This window comes from Primulina eburnea, chromosome 14 (assembly GCF_022965805.1).
Source record: "Primulina eburnea isolate SZY01 chromosome 14, ASM2296580v1, whole genome shotgun sequence".
Classification (NCBI taxonomy): Eukaryota; Viridiplantae; Streptophyta; class Magnoliopsida; order Lamiales; family Gesneriaceae; genus Primulina; species Primulina eburnea.
Genome location: NC_133114.1, coordinates 16,692,424 through 16,713,923, shown reverse-complemented (window position 1 = coordinate 16,713,923; position 21,500 = coordinate 16,692,424). Strand labels below are relative to the sequence as shown.

Here is a 21,500-nt window from a genome sequence, read left to right as displayed (position 1 = left end):
AGGCGTTTTGAGGATGCAAAGAGTGCTGTTGACATTCATTTGCATCTCAAGGAGCTCTTTGGTGAGCAAACACGGCCTCTTAGGCATGCTACCATCAAGGAGCTAATCACTTTACGAATACGAGATGGGGTCTCGGTCTATGAGCATGGCCTAAAGTTGATTGGGCTCGTGGATAAGCTCGTTGGCATGGATCTTATGTTGCCTTTGGAGTTGACCACCGACATGTTGCTCTTGTCACTGCCTAGCTCATTTGATCCTTTTGTGGTGAATTTCAATATGAACAAGATGGAGCTGACCCTTGAGGAGTTGGTGAACATGATTGTTACCTTTGAGTCAACCATCAAGAAAGAGAAGCCGGTTCTTTATGTGGGTTCTTCATCTGGGGCGAAGACAGGTCCACAAGGGAAGGGAAAGAAGCACCACAAGAAAAATTGTGTTTAACGACGGAAATTAAATATGTTGTCATTAATTAACGACGGAAATAAAAAATCTGTCATAAATATAATATAACGACAAATTTTTTTTTTCTGTCACAACTAACGACGGATTTTTAAAATTTGTCATTAATTTACCGACAAATAGTATTTTAGTCGTTAATTAACAACAAAATTTTTTAAGTTTTCGTTAATTAAATTAAGGACATAAAACAAATTTCCGTCTGCAGATACAAATGTAACCCTTGAAAATCTACAATTCCCACGTCTTCTTCGCGCCTTTGTTTTTTCTCCCTACTTTTTTTACACAGAGGATTTCATCATTCTTCCTCCACGCTCCACCTCCCTCGGTAGCTCTTCTCAGGTTTGTTTAATTATCTATGTCTTGTGCATCCTTTTTCTTTCTATTTCAAAAATTTTGGTTTAAAAACTACACAAATTTTTACCTCAAATTTCAGGTCTATCACCCCTTTCACCGTCCTCACACGTCGACCGAGAAGCTCCACACTTGAAAATAGATTAGGTACTTACGAGTTTTTGTCTATCTATTTACATATTCATTGTTCCCCCAAATTCTAGGTCTTTCACTACCCACCTCGTTACCGAGATGTCTTACCATTTTCATTTCCTCCTTTTGTCTCTGCAACCAAAGTTGGTACTTCAAATTCTTTTTAATTCCGGTTAACATATTCATTTTTCTTAAATTGCAGTTCTATGACCACCACCAACACCGATTATTGACTAGAAGCCCTCCTATAGCCACCTCATTCTGCCTCTGCTCCCAGATTTGGTATGTAAGGTTTTATTTTGATGTTGCAAATACAGACTTTTTTATTTGAATTTGCAAATACAGAGTTTGGTTTATAATATAAATGTAAAGATTTAAGGTAGTATTATGTAGTAGTTGGTAAAAAATTAAATAACAAATTAGATTAATACTTTTACAGAAGTGTTTAAATTTCAAGTACTTGAAATAAGGTGAAAATCAAGTTATTGTTTAGAGTTGGGTGACTGGAAAGTTGTTTAAAATGAATTCGTGGATTCCAATATTTATAACCAGTTTTGGTCCATTATTAAAGTGGTGATTTGTTGACTAGTAAATTAGAGAAGATCTTTGACTACTAATTAATTGAATGGTTCAAAGACTCCGAGTTCCACTTTCCCACGTTTTTTTCCTTTAGAGTGCTTCTGATTTTTCCTCATCTTATTCGTCAACTATGCATTTTTAATTCTTAATTTTAGGAGGGATGATTATATTATAAATGGTAATTTGTTGACTAGTAAATAAGGGAATATCTTTGACTACTAAAGAATTGTTGACTTAATATCTTCTCTTCTTTTTTTTTAATATCATTTTATTACTTTACAAATGCATATATTATGTAAATATTGTTAATAATTATCTTGCAATTGTGTTAGGCATTTTAATCATGAACGATACAAGATCTTGGATGTACCGTAGGTTGGAAAATGGGTTCATAACTAATGACTTCTTTAATGGTGTTGAAGAATTCGTGAATTTTGCTAAGATGCATCCTGAAATCATGTGTGGTGAAACAATGCGTTGTCCTTGTAATCACCGAAGATGTAGAAACAGAGCTTACCATGACGAAGAGGTAGTCAAATTACATCTCTGTAGGTATGGCTTTGTACAAGGCTATTATCGTTGGCACCATCACGGTGAAACCTATATAACTCCAGAAGTTGAACATTGGTTTGGTCCGTCATCATCAGCACAAGTCGAACATGTTGATCACATGCAAAATATGGTTCACGATATTTATAACTCTATTAACATAGATGATGAGCCCCAAAGTCCAAATGAGACTGCCAAAAACCTATATGAGATGCTTACGGCATCCGAGACCGAGATTTGGGAAGGTAATCCGAATGGTCATTCACAGTTGTCAGTGGTTGCTAGATTGTTGAACATGAAGGCTAAACATCACATTTCAGAAAGATGTTACGATGATCTGTGTCAGCTTATTTCCGAATTGCTACCAACAGAAAATTGCATGACCAATAGTTTTTATGACACAAAAAAATTAATAAAAGATTAGGTTTGCCGGTTGAAAAGATTGACTGTTGTAGCAACAACTGTATGATTTACTGGAGAGATGACTTTGATTTACAAGAATGTAGGTTTTGCGGGCATCCACGTTACAAACCTAGTTTACATCGAACGGTTAAGAAAAAAAAAGTTCCATGGAATAGAATGTATTATTTTCCTCTAACCCCACGTTTGCAAAGGTTGTATGCATCTGTTGAAACAGCGAAGCACATGCGTTGGCATAGTGAGCATGTACAAGATGGAGATACAATGTGTCACCCCTCTGATTCACCTGCATGGAAGCATTTTGACACAACTCATCCAGATTTTGCACTCGAGGTTCGAAATGTCAGACTGGGACTTTCAGCTGATGGTTTTCAACCATTCGGTCAGTCAGGACAACAATATTCATCATGGCCAGTTATACTAACACCTTACAATTTGCCTCCATGGATGTGCATGAAAGATGAATACATGTTCTTGACAGTTATAGCTCCCGGACCTAGTAATCCTAAGAACAAGTTAGATGTGTTCTTGCAACCTCTTATCGCTGAATTGAACGAACTTTGGTCCGTTGGGGCAAAGACATATGATGTTCACGTGAAAACAAATTTTACTATGCGTGCCTCTTTGCTATGGACAATTAGTGATTTTCCTGCATATGCAATGTTATCTGGATGGAGTACCGCCGGTAAACTAGCATGTCCTTACTGTATGGAAAACTCTGATGCCTTCACATTGCCGAATGGTGGTAAAACATCATGGTTCGATAACCATCGTAAGTTTTTACCAATGGATCATAATTTCAGAAGAAATATTAAATGGTTCAAGAAATATCACCAAGTGAAAAAGCCTCCTCCACATATAAAATCCGGGGATGAAATTATTGAAGAACTTGAAAGTTACGGGTTTCGTAGTGTGATCGAACCAGTGGCTATTGAAGTGAACTCAGAAATTGTAAGACGATGTAAATGCGGATGGAGAAAACGCAGTATCTTTTGGGAATTGCCGTACTGGAGAACAAATATGATTAGACACAATCTAGATGTTATGCACATCGAGAAAAATGTTTTTGAGAACATATTTAATACAATTCTTAATTTTCCCGGCCGAACAAAAGATAATGCAAAATCGAGAGAAGATCTAAAAGAATTTTGCAACAGGCCAGAATTACATCGAGATGACATATCTAACACATATCCTAAAGCTTGCTATACATTGGATAAGCATAGCAAAGTAGTATTGTGTAACTGGTTGAGAAATTTAAAGTTCTCGGATGGATATGCATCTAAGATGTCAAGATGTGTTGATATGGCTAAATTGAAGATGTTTGGAATGAAAAGTCACGATTGTCATGTGTTCATGCAAAGATTAATCCCAATTGCTTTCAAGGAATTGCTTCCACATAATGTGTGGCAAGCTCTAACAGAATTAAGTTTGTTCTTCAAAGACATTACATCAAGAAGCATAAGATGTTCTGACATGGTTCGTATGGAGAATGATATTCCTGTGATACTTTGCAAACTAGAAAGAATATTCCCTCCAAGTTTTTTTGATTGTATGGAGCATCTTCCTGTGCACTTAGCTTATGAAGCTAGAATTGCTGGCCCTGTTCAATATCGATGGATGTATCCTTTTGAGCGATTTCTGCGAAGATTGAAAAACAATGTCCGTAACAAAGCAAGAGTGGAAGGATCAATTTCTAATGCATATTTAGTTGAAGAGGCATCATATTTTTGTACTCATTACTTTAGCGCAAGTGTGAAGACCCGTTTGAGGAAACAATCACGTAATGATGAAGGTGATAATGCACAAGCTGGAGACGTTTCCAATGTTTCTATATTTAATTTCAATGGTCGACCAATGGGTGCTTCTAAGTTCAGACGATTGGATGACACAGAGTACCATGCAGCACGGACATACATACTGCTCAATTGTGAAGAGGTGAAACCATATGTCAGGTGAAAATTAAGTTCATTGATATTTTGTTGTTGAGGTTTATAACCATTACATATGTTGACGAATGTTTGATTAATTGCAGCATTTTTGAGACTGAGTTACAGTTGAACAATCAATCCATTAATTCACGTGAGATGGATTTAAGGCTACAAACGGAATTTGCATTATGGTTTGAACAATACGTAATACATATATCTTTTTTCATTTCAATTGTAAAATATTAAGTGTTCCATTTGAAAATATTTTTGGCTTCTAACTTTTTAAATGCATAGGTACAACAACCGGGAGCAAATATACCAGACAAATGTCTAGAAAATATTGCATTCGGTCCATTACGTAAAATTAAATCATATAGTGGATATTTTGTCAGTGGTTTCAGATTCCACACTGTACGTCACGGTGCAACAAGATCTACTAGTAATTCTGGAGTTACTGTAAAAGGTTCGGGCAACACAAACAATGAGATCAATTACTACGGTAACATAGAAGAGATAATCGAAGTGGAATATCCAGGGTTGCCTATCAAGCGTATTGTCTTGTTCAAATGTGCATGGTTCGACCCAACACCAAAAACAGGAACAAGACATCATCCAAAATATCAACTATTTGATGTTAAAAAGAACAAAAGACTGCACATCTATGAACCTTTCATTTTTGCTGTCCAAGCTGCTCAAGTTGTTTATGTCACTTACCCAAATGTGAAAAGGTCAACTGATGAGTGGTTGGCAGTGTGTAAGATGCAACCAAGATCATTTATTCAAGCACCTATTCCCAATGTTGTATCGTCCATAGATAATGAAGCTTTCCAGAATGAGGAAATTGGACAGCATATCATCGATGTTGAGGATATAACCATATCTCATGTGCTAACAGATGTTGAAATCTTGTATGAGGAGATAGATGAATTAGATGAGTTTGATGAAAATGAATTGGAAATTTTTGTATCATCTGGAGGTGATGATAGTGAAAATGATGATGCATACTCCAATGATGATGTTTAAGTTGATAAGTTTTATATAGCTATGATTATGAATGTTTTGTTTACATATACTCGAGAAATTTGTGTGTGGATTTTAATATTAATATTTTGTTTTAATGTATTTTAATTTTCATATCATGCATGATTGTCTGTATACATGTATTTGAGTTTGTTCATCTTAAAAAAATTACTCAGATGGCTTCAGAAGGTTCCCATGATTCTAGGATCTTGATTGTGGCCTCAGGTGGCAAGTAAGTCACACTGCTTTGTTTATGTTAACATTGAAATTTTTTTAGTGTTATTCAATTTAATTATTATATGATCTATGTGTTGTAGATTCTTACCAGATAGTCATGCAGTCTCAGCCTTTATCACTGATAAATTTGCTGAGAAACAGTGCATGGGGGGTCACACATGGCGATATGTGGATGTTGCGACAAAGGCATACTACTGGGGCGAGTTCGTGGTAAGATTAATTATTAAATATTATATGTTGCTTTGAAATCAATAATTAAAAATTTTATGCAAATTCAAATATTTACTTAGTTGCTTTGAAATGCAGAAATCGTATCGTTGGCGTCCTGATCATGACACTCATATTAGGGCTACATGGAAAACACTTGCAGCCGATCTGTACAGGAAAACACTTTGCAGTTGGCGTGCAAAGCCTAAACTCCCACTTGGGGTTAATATCCAAATTTGGAACAAGTGGAAGGAAATCTGGAGTTCCTCTCAGTGGCAGAATAAGTCAGAAAAAGCTAAAAATAATAGGAATACAGAGCCTGAAGGACCAGGAACAGGGGTGGTTAAACACATTGGAGGTTCTCGCTGTTTCATTCAACATTCTATTAAAATGGTAAGTTTAAATTTCTGTTATAATATGTCAATGAATAATACATATATATAAATTTCTAAGCATCGTTGGTTTTGAAGCGTGAGGAGTTGGGGCGTGATGCAAGTGCTTATGAGTTATTCAAAATGACGCATCAGAAAAAAGATGGTACATGGGTTGATGCTAGGTCAAAGGCTCTTGATGTGAGTTTTATATATAAAAAGATTTTTGAATTATGTATTTTTATCTATGACTGATGCAGTTGTTGTAAATCAATTAATTTCTCTTTGTTATCCTAGGCCGAGATGAATGCTCAGTTTCTTGAAGCAACACAACTTGATGCTGATTTTGAGTCACCACATAATCCAACCCCAGAGGTTCAAAATGAACTCTATATATTGGCTGTTGGTGGGGTTAAAAAGAGAAAATTGTATGGTGTTGGCTCGCAGGCTGAGGTGTTGTATCCTGAAGCTATGTCGGGACGTGCAACACACACACGTGCTAACTCTATGGATGTGGCTGCCGCTAAAGCTGAAGCTGCCGCTGCGACTTCTAAAGTAGAGGAACTTACAAGGGAATTGACTAGCTTGAGGCAGCAGGTTCGTTACTTGATGGAGCATGCACTTATTGACCCCCAAGCCACATCTTATGATGATGATAGCACACAACCATAGTCCCCTTAGATATGTCATGGTTAATAGGCTTTTTTGTAAGTATTGAAGCCACTGTGTCTCCATATTTTGGTCATTGAACATTTGGAAATGTAGCTACTCTTTTTGGAAATGTGGCTACTGATTTTGTAAGTAAGCAGGGGGATGTATTGATATTTTTGGATATGGATGGATTAATATGTTTTGAATGTTAATATGTGGAGTGAAGGTGGGTAATTTAATTTTATATGATTTTATTATGTATATTGTTGGTTGGAAAATTGACACTGTATTGGATTTGTTGAATTAGGTGTTGGATAAAAGGGAATTAATAAAAACCGGGACAGAGGGCTGTCCAATTCAACATTTAACGACAGAAATTATAAATCTGTCACTAAACTTAGTGACGAAAATTATCATGTTGTCACTAATTTTAGCGACAGATTTATAATTTGTCACTAATTTTAGTGACGGATTTATAATTTCTGTCGTTAATATCAACGACCAAAACATATATATGTCGCTAGATTTAATGACGGATTTATGATTTCTGTCGCAAATATCAATGACAAAAACTTAAATATGTCGCTAACTTTACCGACGCCTTTACAATTTCGGTCGCTAATTTAGTGACGGATATATGATTTTTGTCGCAAATTTAGCGACAAAATATTTTTCGGTCACTAAAATATTGCGACCAAATTTAAATTTCCGTCGTTATTATTTAACGACAAATATAAATATTCCGTCGTAAATAACGACAGAATTACACTTTCCGTCGTTATACAAGTCCGCGACGCTAAATTCTCTGACGATCGATATTCCGTCGCTATTATGTCGCTAAATACTTTCAGTGACAAAATAGCGACAGAAAATTCCGTCGTTATTTGTAAATTTTTTTGTAGTGAAGCGTTCTTTCCAACGTCCCAAGAAGAATGCGCCCTTGAAGAGGCAATCTCCAAGTCCCGCTGTGGCAGCCATACCAGTGAAGGCTGACAAGTCTGTTGATGTATGTCATCACTACAAGAAGCCTGGACATTGGAGGTGTAACTGCAGAGAATATCTTGCCCAGAAGGGTTCTGGAAACGGTATGTTCAATATTGAAGTAAACATTTCAATTAACTCTACTTCTTGGGTATTGGATACTGGCTGTGGCTCACATCTCTATAATGATTACAGGTGATGGGAAGAAGTAGGAGGCTCAGGGAAGGTGAGACCTTCTTGAGGATGGGCACTGGAGCAAGAGTTGCTGCGAAGGCCGTGGGAGATGTTTAATTTCTTTTGAACAATGATTTTAATTTGATTTTAAGAGATGTTTTGTTTGTACCTGACTTGATTAAAAACATTGTTTCCATTTCTATGCTTGATAAAGATGGATATTCTTGTTTATTTAGCAAAGGTGTTTGCAACATTTACAAGAATGAATTTTTGATTGGTACTGGAGAAATTGAAAACAATCTCTATAACTTAAAATTGAAAGATATTCCACTAAACAATTTCCAAGCAATAACAACAACAAACAAGCGAAAACAAGATACTCTAAATTCGGCACAAATTATGGTATGCTCGATTAGGACATACTTCCCTAAGAAGGATGAACAAGCTAGTGGGATTAGGCATGTTTGATATGTCTGATATTAATTTCTCACGACTTGTGAATCTTGTCTGAAAGAAAAGATGACCAAAATTCCCTTTAAGGGCCATGTGGAGCGAGCCAAAGGGTTTTTGGATTTGATCCATACCGATGTGTGCGGTCCGCTTAGCATCACCACTAAGCATGGACATGCCTACTTCATCATCTTTACCGATGACTTTTCGAGGTATGGGCATGTGTATTTGATGAAATATAAGTCTGAAGCCTTTGAAAGGTTCAAAGAATTCAGAAGTGAAGTAGAGAAACAGTTGGGATGATGCATCAAATAACTTCGGTCGGATCGAGGTGGTGAGTACTTGAGTGCCGAGTTCCAAGAGTATCTTAGGGAGAATGGGATTATCTCGCAGTGGACTCCGCCAACTACACCACAGTTAAATGTTGTTTCGGAACGTCGTAACCGGGCTTCGATGGACATGGTTCGGTCGGTCTATGATGGGGTTCACGGAGTTGCCGCCATCTTTTTGGGGATATGCGCTTGAGACAGCGGCACTGTTGTTGAAAAATGTTCATTCAAAGACAGTTGATAAAACACCATATGAGATATGGATGGGTAAGCCTCCCAAATAATCTTATCTTAGAATATGGGTACGCCCTGATTTTGTGAAGCAGGCAGTGGGAGATAAATTGGATAGTCGATCCATTTTATGTTACTTTGTGGGATATCCAAGGAATTAAGTTGGATACTATTTCTATCATCCCCAAGAAACAAAAGTGTTTGTTTCTGGGAATGCAACCTTTTTGGAAAATGAATTTCTATTGGATAGAAAAGAAATATGATAGAACTGGAAGAGGTTCGAGAGACACCCACAATTGAAGAACCCATACCCGGAGAGCCAAGAGAGGAGATATAAGCTCCTAGAAGATTTGAGAGAGTCTCGAAACCACCTATGAGGTAAGGTCTGCTTCTTGAAGAGGGCCATGATGAGCTTATCCATGGATGTGATCCAAGGACCTTCAAGTAAGCGTTATCTGATGCCGATTCATCCAAGTGGCTTGAAGCAATGGAATCTGAGATGAATTCCGTGCATTCGAACCAAGTGTGAAACCTCTATGCACTGATGGTGGATGTTTCGATTAATGTGGGCGACTGATCATCTCTCAAATCCAACATTCCATTCACAGCTCCAACATTGCCCTATTTTTCCCTACTATCATTACAGAGCTGTGTGTACGAGCCGGGGTCGACGTCAATGTTGATGACGAATGGTTGCAACTAATGAAGCCCATTGACAACTCGTGTATGAAAACGAAACGGGGTAAGTGCGCTCTAGACTTCCCAGTGGTTGCTGAGGATGAAGCCTCAACTAACCGTCCACTGCCACCCCCACAGCCTAGACGGCGAACAATTATTGATAAAGTTGAGGAGTTGTGTTCTTTTGTGGTTCATCAAGAGCAGTACAACCCCATCGACAGCACCTACATGACATCAATGGAGTTTTTGGTGCGCGGTATGGTATCGCACATGTGTCTCGACACCTTGGTTTATCCACCATCGCCAGCATACCCGCCTCCTTTCCTATTACACTATGCTTACTCTCAGCTAGAAGATCAGGATCATGAAGTTGTGCCACCAAAGGACGACGAGGATGAGCATTGTTCAGGGCAGTTTTCATGTTTCCACTTCTTTGTATTCGTTTATTGTTTTCAGTTTGATTGCATTCTATTTAGCATTCATGTTAGTTTCTACGTTTGTTTGTCTACATGTTTTCGTGGTTTTGTGGAATGGGGACATATCACGATTTTTATTTAGGAGGTGGGTGTTTTATGTTTTGTTCGTTTGGTCGTCATTTTTGCATCGTATTATATGTGAGTATAATATGTATGTCATCAAGGTTAGGACTCGTGGATAGCAGCTGGAGAAGAGCCCACAAGGGTTGGACTCTTTCCATGCATCTAAAAGGTGCGGCCGAGAGCTGCATCAACCAAGGGGCTAATAGCTTTGGTAGGTGGTTTAGGCGATAGCTCAGGGTGGTCCAGAGAGGGTCAGGAAGGCTAGGGCTCGATGGTGGCTGGTGCAAAGAGTCCACGCGAAGCAGGACTCTTGAGCACAAAAGGGGACGCGCGACGCTTGTTTTGGTTCGCTTGGATGCTGCATTGGTTCAAGGGCTCGTGCGAGCCTCCCACTGGGGGCCCGCTATGCCAAAAGCGAGAGGGGATGGATTCGGTTGGGTATGAGCATAGTCTGAGGAAGGTGAGGGCCAGAGGAGATCATCGGTTAAGGGGGCACGTGAGTCCTAAACCGAGTAGGAGTCCTAGGATGTCAAAGAAGCAACACACACAGCTTGGGGTCTGGGTTCAGGAAGGTTTGCGTGAGTTAAGGGATGGGTCCTTGGGTCAGGGATGGTTACGAAGGTCCCTAGGTGGGTTGGTCAAGATTTGCTAGAGGTGGCTCGGGCGTGGTTCGATAAAATTGAGAAATGGCTCGGTGGGTTCACGCAAGGGTCAAATTTTGAATTTTAGGGGATAAGTTTCAAACCATGGGTCAACGTGGGTGGTTCGTAGCTTGCAAGATTAGTTTAGGTAATAAAAAGTCAATGTTTAAAGTTTCGGAAGAAAATAACAAATTTTGAAATACATCACGATTAAAACGCTCTATTAATAATTAATTAAGGAATTAAATCGAAAGCCTCGAATTTAAGCTAAATAAAATTATCAAAAATTGTATTTAAGCTTAAATAATTATTTGGAATAAGCTCATGTCACTAAAAGTAAGAAAAGGTCAAAATTGAGGAATTTTACGTCTAGGGAAAAACAATCATTTTATACTTGGGTAACACGTAAAGGGTTGGCAACATCCCGAATGGGTCATAATGCATGTTAAATGATTTATAATGATGATTTTGATGAAAATATGATATTTTATGATTTAAGGTAAAGTTGTGCAATTGTTAAAAGCTACCCCGAAACCGAGTTTAGTTAATGGGATTTAATGGGATCCTACCCCGAAACCGAGTTTAGTTAATTTATCTATCGACCTTTTATCATTCTTGATTGTGCTATTATTTTCAGTGCGTTGTTAAAGTGTAGCTAACTTTGATAATGATTTAATATTGCGAGTGAGTTCGAGAGAATAGCCCGTGATAGGAACGAGTAGCATAATCCGTGGATTTACAATTTACATAGAAATATGAAGTCGGATACATGTCGATAATCATAGTCCAATAGGTCAAAAGCTATGGGATTTTATATAACAACATGCAATTCACCTTTGATAAATATTTAAAGAGATTTAATTACTTCACTGCGTTGAATTAGTTGGAAAAGCTCGAGAGGGCTTGTTCAATTGGATAGGAAATCCCGTCGAAAGCTTAGATTATTGTCATACGAAGTAAGTAAATTAGTGAGGGGTAGGTGAACTGAGATTCCCAACAAATTCATTTCTCCTTGAATCTTTAATCAATCATTTTAGCTTATCTATTTCATCATTTAATTTGTGAATCATTTTTTTGAAATTTTATTTACTCATCCTAGTAGTAAACAATCATCCAATTATCATTGCTAAAAGTTTAATAACTGAGAATAACAATTGTGAATTACAGTCTCTATAGGAACGATACTCGTACTCTCGTACTGTAATGCCCCAGATTCGACGACTGTCCTCACTGTACCAAGACGAGTATTTCCAGCGTGCTTATGTCCTCACTCACACGCACCCTAGGAAATTTTCCAGGAGGTCACCCATCCCAGAATTGACCCAAGTCAAGCACTGATGAGTTATACTTATAAAATCTCTAAAGCCCTCTTCAACTGCACAGTCCCATATCTTAACAATTTCTGAATCCCTCTCCTTCAGGTGTAAGATCGGTTCATCCATGTTCCCTCTGCCTAGAAGCCTGCCAGGAGCCGCTCATTGTCCGTGCAACCTTTTCTTTTCTGTAGCTCATCACATAAGAACTCCAAAGTTAAGCGTGTTTGACTTGGGTTAATTTTGAGATGGGTGACCCCCTGGGAAGTTTCCTGTGGTGCGTGTGAGTGAGGACATAAGCACACTGGAAAGACTCGTCTTGGTACAGTGAGGACCATCGTCGAATCTGGGGCGTTACGGTTGGTATCAGAGCCAACCTCTCCGAGTACGGTGTGGTTCGAGGATGAACTAAGCGAAAGCTGGTGGGCATGTGAGGCCCGGGCCCGAAAAGGCTGGGGGGTGATCGCCAGTGCCATGAGGTTGCACGAACAATGAGCGGCTCCTGACATGCTTATTTACGTATTTTAATATATTTAATCTTAATACTAATAAAAGTTAATGGGCTTTAAAATAAAACATTAAATAATTATATTTGGCCCATTAGTGATTTAAACATAAATTGAGGAAAAAAAAACCCTCACTAGAACACAGTAGCCGTCTTCCATCAGTGTAGGGAAAAGTAGGAGAGGGAGGAAATTTGCTCATCTTCTATTCTCATTTAATTTCTATTGTTTTAAGGTAAGTTTAATTATTATTTTCTAGATTGTTGTGTTATTATCAAAACTTGATGCGTAGGTAGGAAACTATTTTAAAGAGGGTAACAAGTGAATTTGAGAATCTTAAGATTTTCAATCATAAGATATCATTTATTAAGGTTTGTTTGATGATTTAGGCTCTTAGTAGTTCATAAATTACAGTAAAACAATTTCAGATTTCTTGCTACGTATGATGGGTTTTGAATTATTTGACAACTAAATACATTTTTAAATGGAAATGGCTTTTAAAAAAAAAAATCATTGTTGGGTGTTAGGTGATGTCTTGATAGCTGGTCGATTCCATAGAAGAAGGAAATGAGTTGCTGAATTTGTGATACAAAGATACTGTAACGTACCGTACTTTTTACTGCTTAAAAATTGCAGAAGAATTTAAAATTTTCTTAAATAAATCATAAACATATAAAGTTTGCTAAAGTAAACTGTACGTCTCCAAGTCTGTTGCAACAAAAGATCTAAAATTTAAGTTTCACACAAGTATTTGAACATTTTCATGAAACTAAAAACTGGAGCGGTCCTCGGGTCTATTCTCCTGCTCAGTCCAAGCCTGCCCCTTGGTCGCCACATCCAGCCTCCTCATAATCATTCTCACCTGTATCGATCAAGTCTAGTGAGTTTAAAGACTCAATACGTATAAACTGGGAGTAACGAATAATACGTAATAAAACCACATGCAACTTCAAAATAGGGCGTACTTACTTAAACTTGAACTTACGTACATATCTTAGACGTGCCATAACGTGAAACTAGGGATGACAATTTCCTCCGAACCCGTTGGAGGATCCGACACCCGACCCGAATAGAAGAGGGTATGGAGGGATTTTTAGACCCGATTAAATAATTGAGTAATCAGGTATGGTGATTTTTAGGTTTGGGTATGGAGGCGGGTTTGATATAATCCGACCCACACCCGACCCTAATACCCGTTTAAATTAAATATAATATATATATATATATATATATATATATATATGTATATATATAGTAATTATATTTATTTATATTAAAGATTCATCTTCTCAAATCCAAGTAAATCATACATATATAGTAATTATATTTATTTATATTAAAGATTCATCTTTTCAAATTCAAGTAAATCGATACTTTTTCTTTTCTCTTCCCTTTCGCTTTCACTTTTATGTTTCAAGGTTTTACCGCTCTTTTATTTTCATTCAATTTTTCATCTTCTCCATTGGTAAGTTTATTACATGTTTGACTTCAAAAATTGAAAAATATTTTATTTTTGTTGAATTGCGTACTTTTATTCAACTTAAACTATTTTAATATTTTGTTTTTTTTCTAAAAAGTTTATTTTGCAAATTTTTATCATTAATAAATTTTCATATTGTTCATTTAAATAATTTTTTAAATATTCATAACTTCATTGAAACAATTTAAATTTGAAAAAATTCAATTGTATATGATAATAGGGTATTTGGGTATGGTATGTGTATCCGATAATCCGATGGATATGGGGATGTGGATGAAATTCAATATCCGATGGGTATGGGATCAGATGGATATATGAAATCCGACCCATACCCTACCCATTGTCATCCCTACGTGAAACTTTCATAAACATGCTTGCATACTTGTACTTACATAACTTCATCATTTTGCGTAAAGGATGTTTCAAAGCAAGTGACCCATAACATATTTCGGCTGAGCAGACTAAACCACAGTACTGGGTTGACAGGGAAGAATTCACTGCCACATACATGAGATCTCCGTTCATAATTTAACTCTTTCCAATCCTGATCTAAACTCGTTCATAATTTAACGGGGTGGAGAGGTCCTCGGCCATGTTCACCGACTTCCAAACCCATTCATAATTTGGTCACAAGACATTTAGCATACCTCAAAAACTTAAAATATTTTCTTTTGCACATCAACATACTTACTTGGCGTTGAGGAATTCGTTGGATCTTGCTTGGGGTCGCTACTGCACATACTAATCATGAAGTCGACACTTAACTTGCATAAATTAGACGTAGGTATTCGTGCTTACATTCAAGCTCAATCTTTTCCTTAGGACATTCTAAATTCCCGTGACTCGACCTTGTTAAACATTGCACTAAACCATGGCCTGAAATCCCAACGGACGCCAAAGAAAATTCCCAAAGACTGGAGTACACGGATCCCTTGCACCCTGCCGGATCCGGGTCCGGGTCCGGGTCCGGGTAGGAATTGTATCTGTATACTCGAAGAAAAAGGAGGACACAGACCCCGTTTCAGGGTCCGTGTAAACACTGGAATTTGGCACCGTGAAGAAACAAAGGCACGGACCCCGTGCCTGGGTCCGTGTGGTGGTCCGGCTAGCCTCGGATAACATAAAACCTGTGGGAAATTCTTATATTGCTTATTTCTCCCAAACTTGATTGTACGGACTATGAGCGAACACCACGAGGCCCATCCTAGGATACCATAACACTGACCCGAGCTTATTCAATCGTCCCAAAACAACGACACATCACAAGTAGACAATAAACCCTTACACACAATTTTTACAAAAGTGGTTTTCACGACTACTCATTCTCCCAATTGCCTAACGACATGAAACGAAACATCAATAACCATCCCAACTTTATTAACAATATAACTATACGCATGAATGATAACCCGTCGATCCCCACGAATCCTGCAACAATAAAACTTCCAGAACGCATTAATAAACAAATTTTCTGAAAATACAGTTTGAGCAGTCCCACGAAAAACATCATAACTCACTCAATTTTTATCCAAATATTTCGAATTTACTGTCAAATCGAAGGTATCGAAAAATCGCAGTATTTAAAAAGACAGTAAAAACATGATTTTAGATCTAAAAATGGTTTCAAAAGTGATCTAAACATAATTGCTCAAACATTTACGCATCACACATGTATTTTTACGCATAAATAACAACACAACGCATAATATTACGAGATCGATGCAAAAATAACAGAATATACGTAGTTTTTGATGATAAACTTTACCAAATTGACGATACTGAAGCGGGGATAGGTGCTAGGTTGATTCGGGACGAACGTGGCACGAAAATCCTTGAAGAAGACCAATGAAAATTCTCTGGAAAATATAGAGGGAAGGGGCGGCTGCACTCTAGACTAAGAACCCTAATATTTCTCCTCTCAAAAATAATAAAAACTGAATGAAATATGTGTGTGTGTGTTTTAGCCGATAGTGTGTGTGTGTGTTAGTGGGTGTGTGCGTGTGTTAGGTGTGTGTAAAAGTGTGAGTGTGTTTTAGCTAAATAGGGGAATATAATATGCTAAATTAATAATTAAAAATGCTAATAAAGAGTTTATCCCCTCAACTATAGAGTCCCATAAAAAAAGACACAAGTGCTAGACTTTAAAAAGCTTTAAAATTCTAAAATTCACCTAATAATTAAATTAGGCTTTAAAATACTCAACTTAATAAATTAGTTAAAATGCCCCAATCTCAACTTAAAATAAAATACTACATTTTAAATTGCTAAAATCGTCACCGATCTTTTCCCCAATCCCGCCTCGAGTAATCGCCTGAAACATGAAACTTGAAAAACATTTTAGTGTGCATAACTTAAACATTAAAATAATGCAATTTAAATAAATCATGCATCACTAAAATCATTTTAAGCTTAAATAAAATATTTAACAATTTAAATAATGCTTAGGTTATACGTGTACTGATTTTTGGGCATTACAGATACTAATTAACAAATGATTAATTTTAATGTTAACCATGTTTTGAAAAAAAAAATTCAATTACGTATATACATATATTTATGTACTAGCACAGTCTCAATTTATCATTGTTGGTTCAACGTTAAAATGATTGGTATTTTGTGTTAGAAGAGGTTAGTTCCAAATTAAGTATTAAGTATTATCTTAAAACTTAATAATAGCATCATAACTTTGAGGCTTGGATAGAATGCTTTCGGTCAGCTAGCTTCTCAATATTTAGGATATTGTATTATATGGATTTAAACAGTAATATATAGTTGCTGGAACTTTATTTACCAAACACCTAATCTAATAACCTTGGTTTATAGATTTTGATATTGCTCAAGATTCCTGATTTAGTATTCACATTTAAGCTAAGGATCTCAGGTGCGTACACTTCTATTCCGAAATTATTTCGCAAAAGCTCCACAATAATGAATTTGGATGCATATCATTGTTATCGATGCTTTATTGTTCCTTATTTGTTGGAATCCCTTATTTGGTTATGTTCTGGTGATATTTTGGATGATATGTAAGTCATGTGAGCCACCTCTTGGTTCCTGCGGGTCAAAGTGCTGCATGTGGGATACATGTGAGTCACCTCTTGTTTTCCTATGGTCAAAGTGCTGCATAATGGGGTCCCGTTGTGGATGTTGTTCTATTCTGTCTATCATGCAAGCCACCTCTTGGTTCCTGCGGGTCAAAGTACTGCATGTGGGTAAGTATGCGAGCCACCTCTTGTTTCCCTATGGTCAAAGTGCTGGTTCTGTCATTCTGTTGTTATCTCATTCTCACATCCTATTTGCATGTGTATTTATTATTTATTTTTGGTAAAGATTTTTCTTTATTGTGGAGATCCAATTAGTGGCTGGATACAGGAGTGTACTGAATAATTTTGATTTCAGGTAATAATCTAACTAAGGAAGATGAATACGTAGAATATGTAGAAGAGATCATTGAGGATGATGATGACATGGAAGATGTTTCGTAGACTTTATAGACTTGAATTCTTTCATTTGAATTCTTTTAGGATTTATGGATTATTTCATTTCATATACTTTGGCTAGCTTTTGAAAGACTAATTTATTTAATCATTGATATGATTAGGGGATTGACTAACTGTTTTATTTTAATAAATAAATCGTGCTAGAATTTTTTTTTCAAACCTCACTTAGCATTCGGCCGAACCATAAAATATTTTTGACAATATTTTAAAATAAATCAACCAACTAATATTTCAAAATCAAAGGGAATGGTCAAATCGTATAACATTTTACCAAACCTAAAAATAACATTTGAAAAGTATAGCACATACTATAACCTCTCAAAAACCACTCATAAATAAATTGTCTTAAAAATCTTTTAACATAATCGTAATCATAAGTCATGAGTGCGGAAAAGTAGAAACGCTGGTCCTCGGGTTATGTGCACCTTCATTCCAGCCAAATCAACCATCAAGACCTCCCTCAAACTCACCTGCATCCATCACACCTAGTGAGTCTAAAGACTCAACACACCATAATCTTGATAACAACATAATACATATACATATCACATACAACAACGAAAAATACTTGTACTTAAAATATCATTTTCATGAAGATGCATAAACTTTAAAACAGTAACATTTTCATAAACATTTTCATGATGCATAAACTTTGAACATAAACATTTCATAAGCTTTTCATAAACATTTACGTAAAAAATTTCATAAATATTTTCGTAAACCTTTCGTAAACATTTTGATATCATCCTCAACATATTCATATGAACATGCATACTTTAAACCTCAACTTTTTCCTTTTCCTCATTCATAACATGTATCCTTTCATCATGATCATAAAAATTTTCTTTTTATTGAATTCAGATCGTTAATTGTGACTTTCCTCATCCTCGAAAATTGATGTTTTCATCTACATGTAACCAAAGTAGTGGGCGGCGGGGTCATCGGCGACGATCTCTCGTCAACTGAGCCTTGGCCTATCCTCATCGAATGGAAATACGATCGGCGGGATCTCTCTAGGGCTTTCTCCCATAAACAGACTTCCTCTGACCCTTTTCTCTCACGATATCCCCATTCTTATAGTCATATTGTAATGTCTGGTTACTCATACAAATGATAATAATGCGTTTATGTCGTTTATTATGTAGTTATTTAGCTCATTAGATTTCACGTGATGATTGAGGTATCAATATTTAGAATGAACATGATTTTATATTGTTCATGGTGTATTGAGAATGAATATATATCTAAATAGTGATAGTAAGATGTGTAGATAGAAGTAGTGTAATGAACTTGGTAGGAAATGAGATGAAAATATGGTAGTTCTTACGGGTTGTAGCATAATCATTTGAATATTGATCCAAATTGTGAGATGCCATAACCATTAGAAAGCTAAGATATAATGCTACAACTTTCATGTTTTGGGTGTAAAAATCATTGTGGAAGATAAGCCAAAAGTGCCCCGAAGTGTGTCGTGTATACCGTCATTCCCTCACTGACACATGTTGGGAGAATAAGCATAACGTTTGACTTAGACCTTCAAATGACATGAAACCAGTTGGAGATTCAATCCAAGACATAGGGCTACAACATTCATGTTTACCACTTTTTCAAATTATGAAGGAAAAATACGTTTCCGGAGCGATCTTTGATGTGTCTGTGCGCAGAGCAGCGCCCGAGCTGTAAGAAATGACCGCCCGAGCACCACTGGTTCTGGATTTTTGGTTTTGGACAAAATGTTCCGCGCTCGAGCGGTAGAAAATGACCGCCCGCGCACCGCCTTGCATAGAAAAAGATAAGTTTCGACTTCCTTGAGCCATTTTCACCATTCATTCATTCCTTTCTCAGCAAGACTCGAGAGAAACCAAGGAAAATTCTTCCAAAAGCTCCCTTTTTCATTTCCTTTCATTAGTTTGAAGTTAAAAGTTAGTTCTCCATCTCAAGAACTTCCTAAGGGTGTAGGTTTTCTTCTCTTTTAGTTGTTCTACATGTAAAGGAGTAGCTTTCACCTACTAGAGACATAGTGACTGAACTATTGGTTTATTGACAGCATAGGACTGATAAACATCTTCTCAAACAAGTGTTCTTACTCTTGGACTGTAAGTTGGCATGTTCTTGAAGTAATACATGAGTAATATTATGATTTCAAATGACTTCAGTTTATTGCTATATGTTGTTAGTATGCTTATTGATGAAAACATAGCACTATATTCCATTGTTATGTATTAAATATGAAAGGAACTCATGAATATTGAAGATGGGTGCTATGTCATGAACATGAACATGAACATGAACATGAAAGGAAAAGGACTGATTTTACAAGATATAGAGCTTGTTGACATCATGGGTGGATTTAAGTCCAGATTATGTGTATGTACAGATATGGTTGTATGTTTGAGTATGATTATGTGTATGTACAGATATGGTTGCTTGAGTTTGGATTTTACAAAATATAGGGACATCATGCCAAAAACTTTAAAAACCATCAAATTGATATCCCTTGTTTGAATTGGCTAATATTAAAGGTATATCATTCAAATCCTATTTTGATTATGGTAATCATGTCAAGTATAGAGCAAGGGTGTGACATTTTGGAGTGGTATCAGAGCCCACGGTTCTTCGACACGGAAGACACTGCACTTCATCCATACATGGGGAACTCGGAAAGTAAATATCTTTGTATCACATAGTTTATGTTAAGTTATATGTGTCTATGTATCCTACATGTAGGTTAAGATAAGCGACGATGCCACCGAAACGTAAATTACATGACAGAGAGTAATCTAAGGGCAAGGCCCCAGCAGTCGAAGGTGAGGGCAGTGCGCCACGACCTGTAGATGACTTTGCTCAATTGCTCCAACAACAAGCGCAAGTTCATGGGGAGCAGATACAACAATTAGTTGAGATGCAACAAACTACACATGAGCAGGCACAAGCACAAGCCATTCTACCCAGACAAGGTCATGTTCAAATTGATGTGTATGATCATTTTCGACGTCTAAATCCTCCTGAATTCATGGGAAGCACCGATCCGGCAGTAGCAGAAGAATAGATTAAATTATTGGAGTCCATCTTCTCCTACCTTCATATGGAAGATGATGACAAAGTAATGTGTGACATCTTTTTGTTAACGAAACATGCAAGAATATGGTGGGAGAGTGAAAGTGTGGCATTACCTGCGAGGCCATTGACATGGCATACATTTAAGTCCATGTTTTACAACAAATATTTCAGTAAAGATGTACGAGCCAATAAAGCCAGTGATTTCCTTAATCTAAAGCAAGGAACCATGTCAATGGCGGAATACATACAACAATTCGAGGATGGAGTCCAATATGTACCATATATTGCACAAAATGATACCAGTAAGGGCGAACACTTCATGCGAGGACTTCGCTCTGAAATTAAAAGAGATGTACAAATGTCGAAAGTTGCTACATACGGTGAGATAGTAGAAAGAGCACTTATGGCAGAACAGGATGAGCAAGACATTGACAGAGACAGACAACAGTGAAGGCAGCAGTACTTTCAAAGGAGCCAAGCAACAGGACAAAACAAAAAGACCGATTGTAAAGGTACTCGACCAGAGGAACCTAGTGGTAAGGGTCCCTCTCCACATAAAGAACAAAACATGCCACCTTGTCCTAAATGTGGCAAACTCCATGGCGGTGAATGTACGCAAGGTTCCAATGTTTGTTATCATTGCAAAAAGCCAGGGCATCTCGCTAGAAATTGTCCAGGAAGTTCTGAGAAAGTACAGGGATGACTTTTCTCCAT

The 21,500-nt window shown here is 37.0% G+C and overlaps 2 protein-coding genes across 5 annotated transcripts; both read left to right on the top strand.

Moving 5' to 3' along the window:
* Window positions 1-667: 667 nt before the first annotated feature.
* Window positions 668-7,127, top strand: LOC140813139 (uncharacterized). 4 transcript variants are annotated; one of them, XM_073171591.1, is made up of 8 exons: window positions 668-798; window positions 893-957; window positions 1,145-1,224; window positions 5,618-5,673; window positions 5,759-5,888; window positions 5,985-6,278; window positions 6,356-6,457; window positions 6,554-7,127. In XM_073171591.1, exons 4-8 carry the CDS (start codon window positions 5,618-5,620, stop codon window positions 6,926-6,928), a joined length of 957 nt encoding a protein of 318 aa, XP_073027692.1. In that variant the 5' UTR covers window positions 668-798; window positions 893-957; window positions 1,145-1,224; the 3' UTR covers window positions 6,929-7,127. The 4 variants fall into 4 exon arrangements, with proteins under 4 accessions (XP_073027692.1, XP_073027690.1, XP_073027691.1 ...); XM_073171592.1 differs by lacking the exon at window positions 893-957 and having other exon boundaries at window positions 681-798; XM_073171589.1 differs by lacking the exons at window positions 5,618-5,673; window positions 5,759-5,888; window positions 5,985-6,278; window positions 6,356-6,457; window positions 6,554-7,127 and adding exons at window positions 1,854-4,445; window positions 4,526-4,625; window positions 4,716-5,607.
* A 13,684-nt stretch (window positions 7,128-20,811) lies between these two features.
* On the top strand, window positions 20,812-21,237 carry LOC140811215 (uncharacterized). Its single transcript, XM_073169084.1, has one exon. It carries the CDS (start codon window positions 20,812-20,814, stop codon window positions 21,235-21,237), a length of 426 nt encoding a protein of 141 aa, XP_073025185.1.
* The last annotated feature ends 263 nt before the right edge of the window (window positions 21,238-21,500 follow it).

What these genes read in the sequence shown, in the direction of transcription:
- LOC140813139 (XM_073171589.1), top strand. Translation starts at nt 2,536, where the DNA reads ATGATTTACTGGAGAGATGACTTTGATTTACAAGAATGTAGGTTTTGC. An exon ending in GAGGTGAAACCATATGTCAG is followed by an intron (nt 4,446 to 4,525) that starts GTGAAAATTAAG and finishes GATTAATTGCAG; the next exon opens with CATTTTTGAGACTGAGTTAC. An exon ending in CATTATGGTTTGAACAATAC is followed by an intron (nt 4,626 to 4,715) that starts GTAATACATATA and finishes TTAAATGCATAG; the next exon opens with GTACAACAACCGGGAGCAAA.
- LOC140811215 (XM_073169084.1), top strand. Translation starts at nt 20,812, where the DNA reads ATGGAAGATGATGACAAAGTAATGTGTGACATCTTTTTGTTAACGAAA.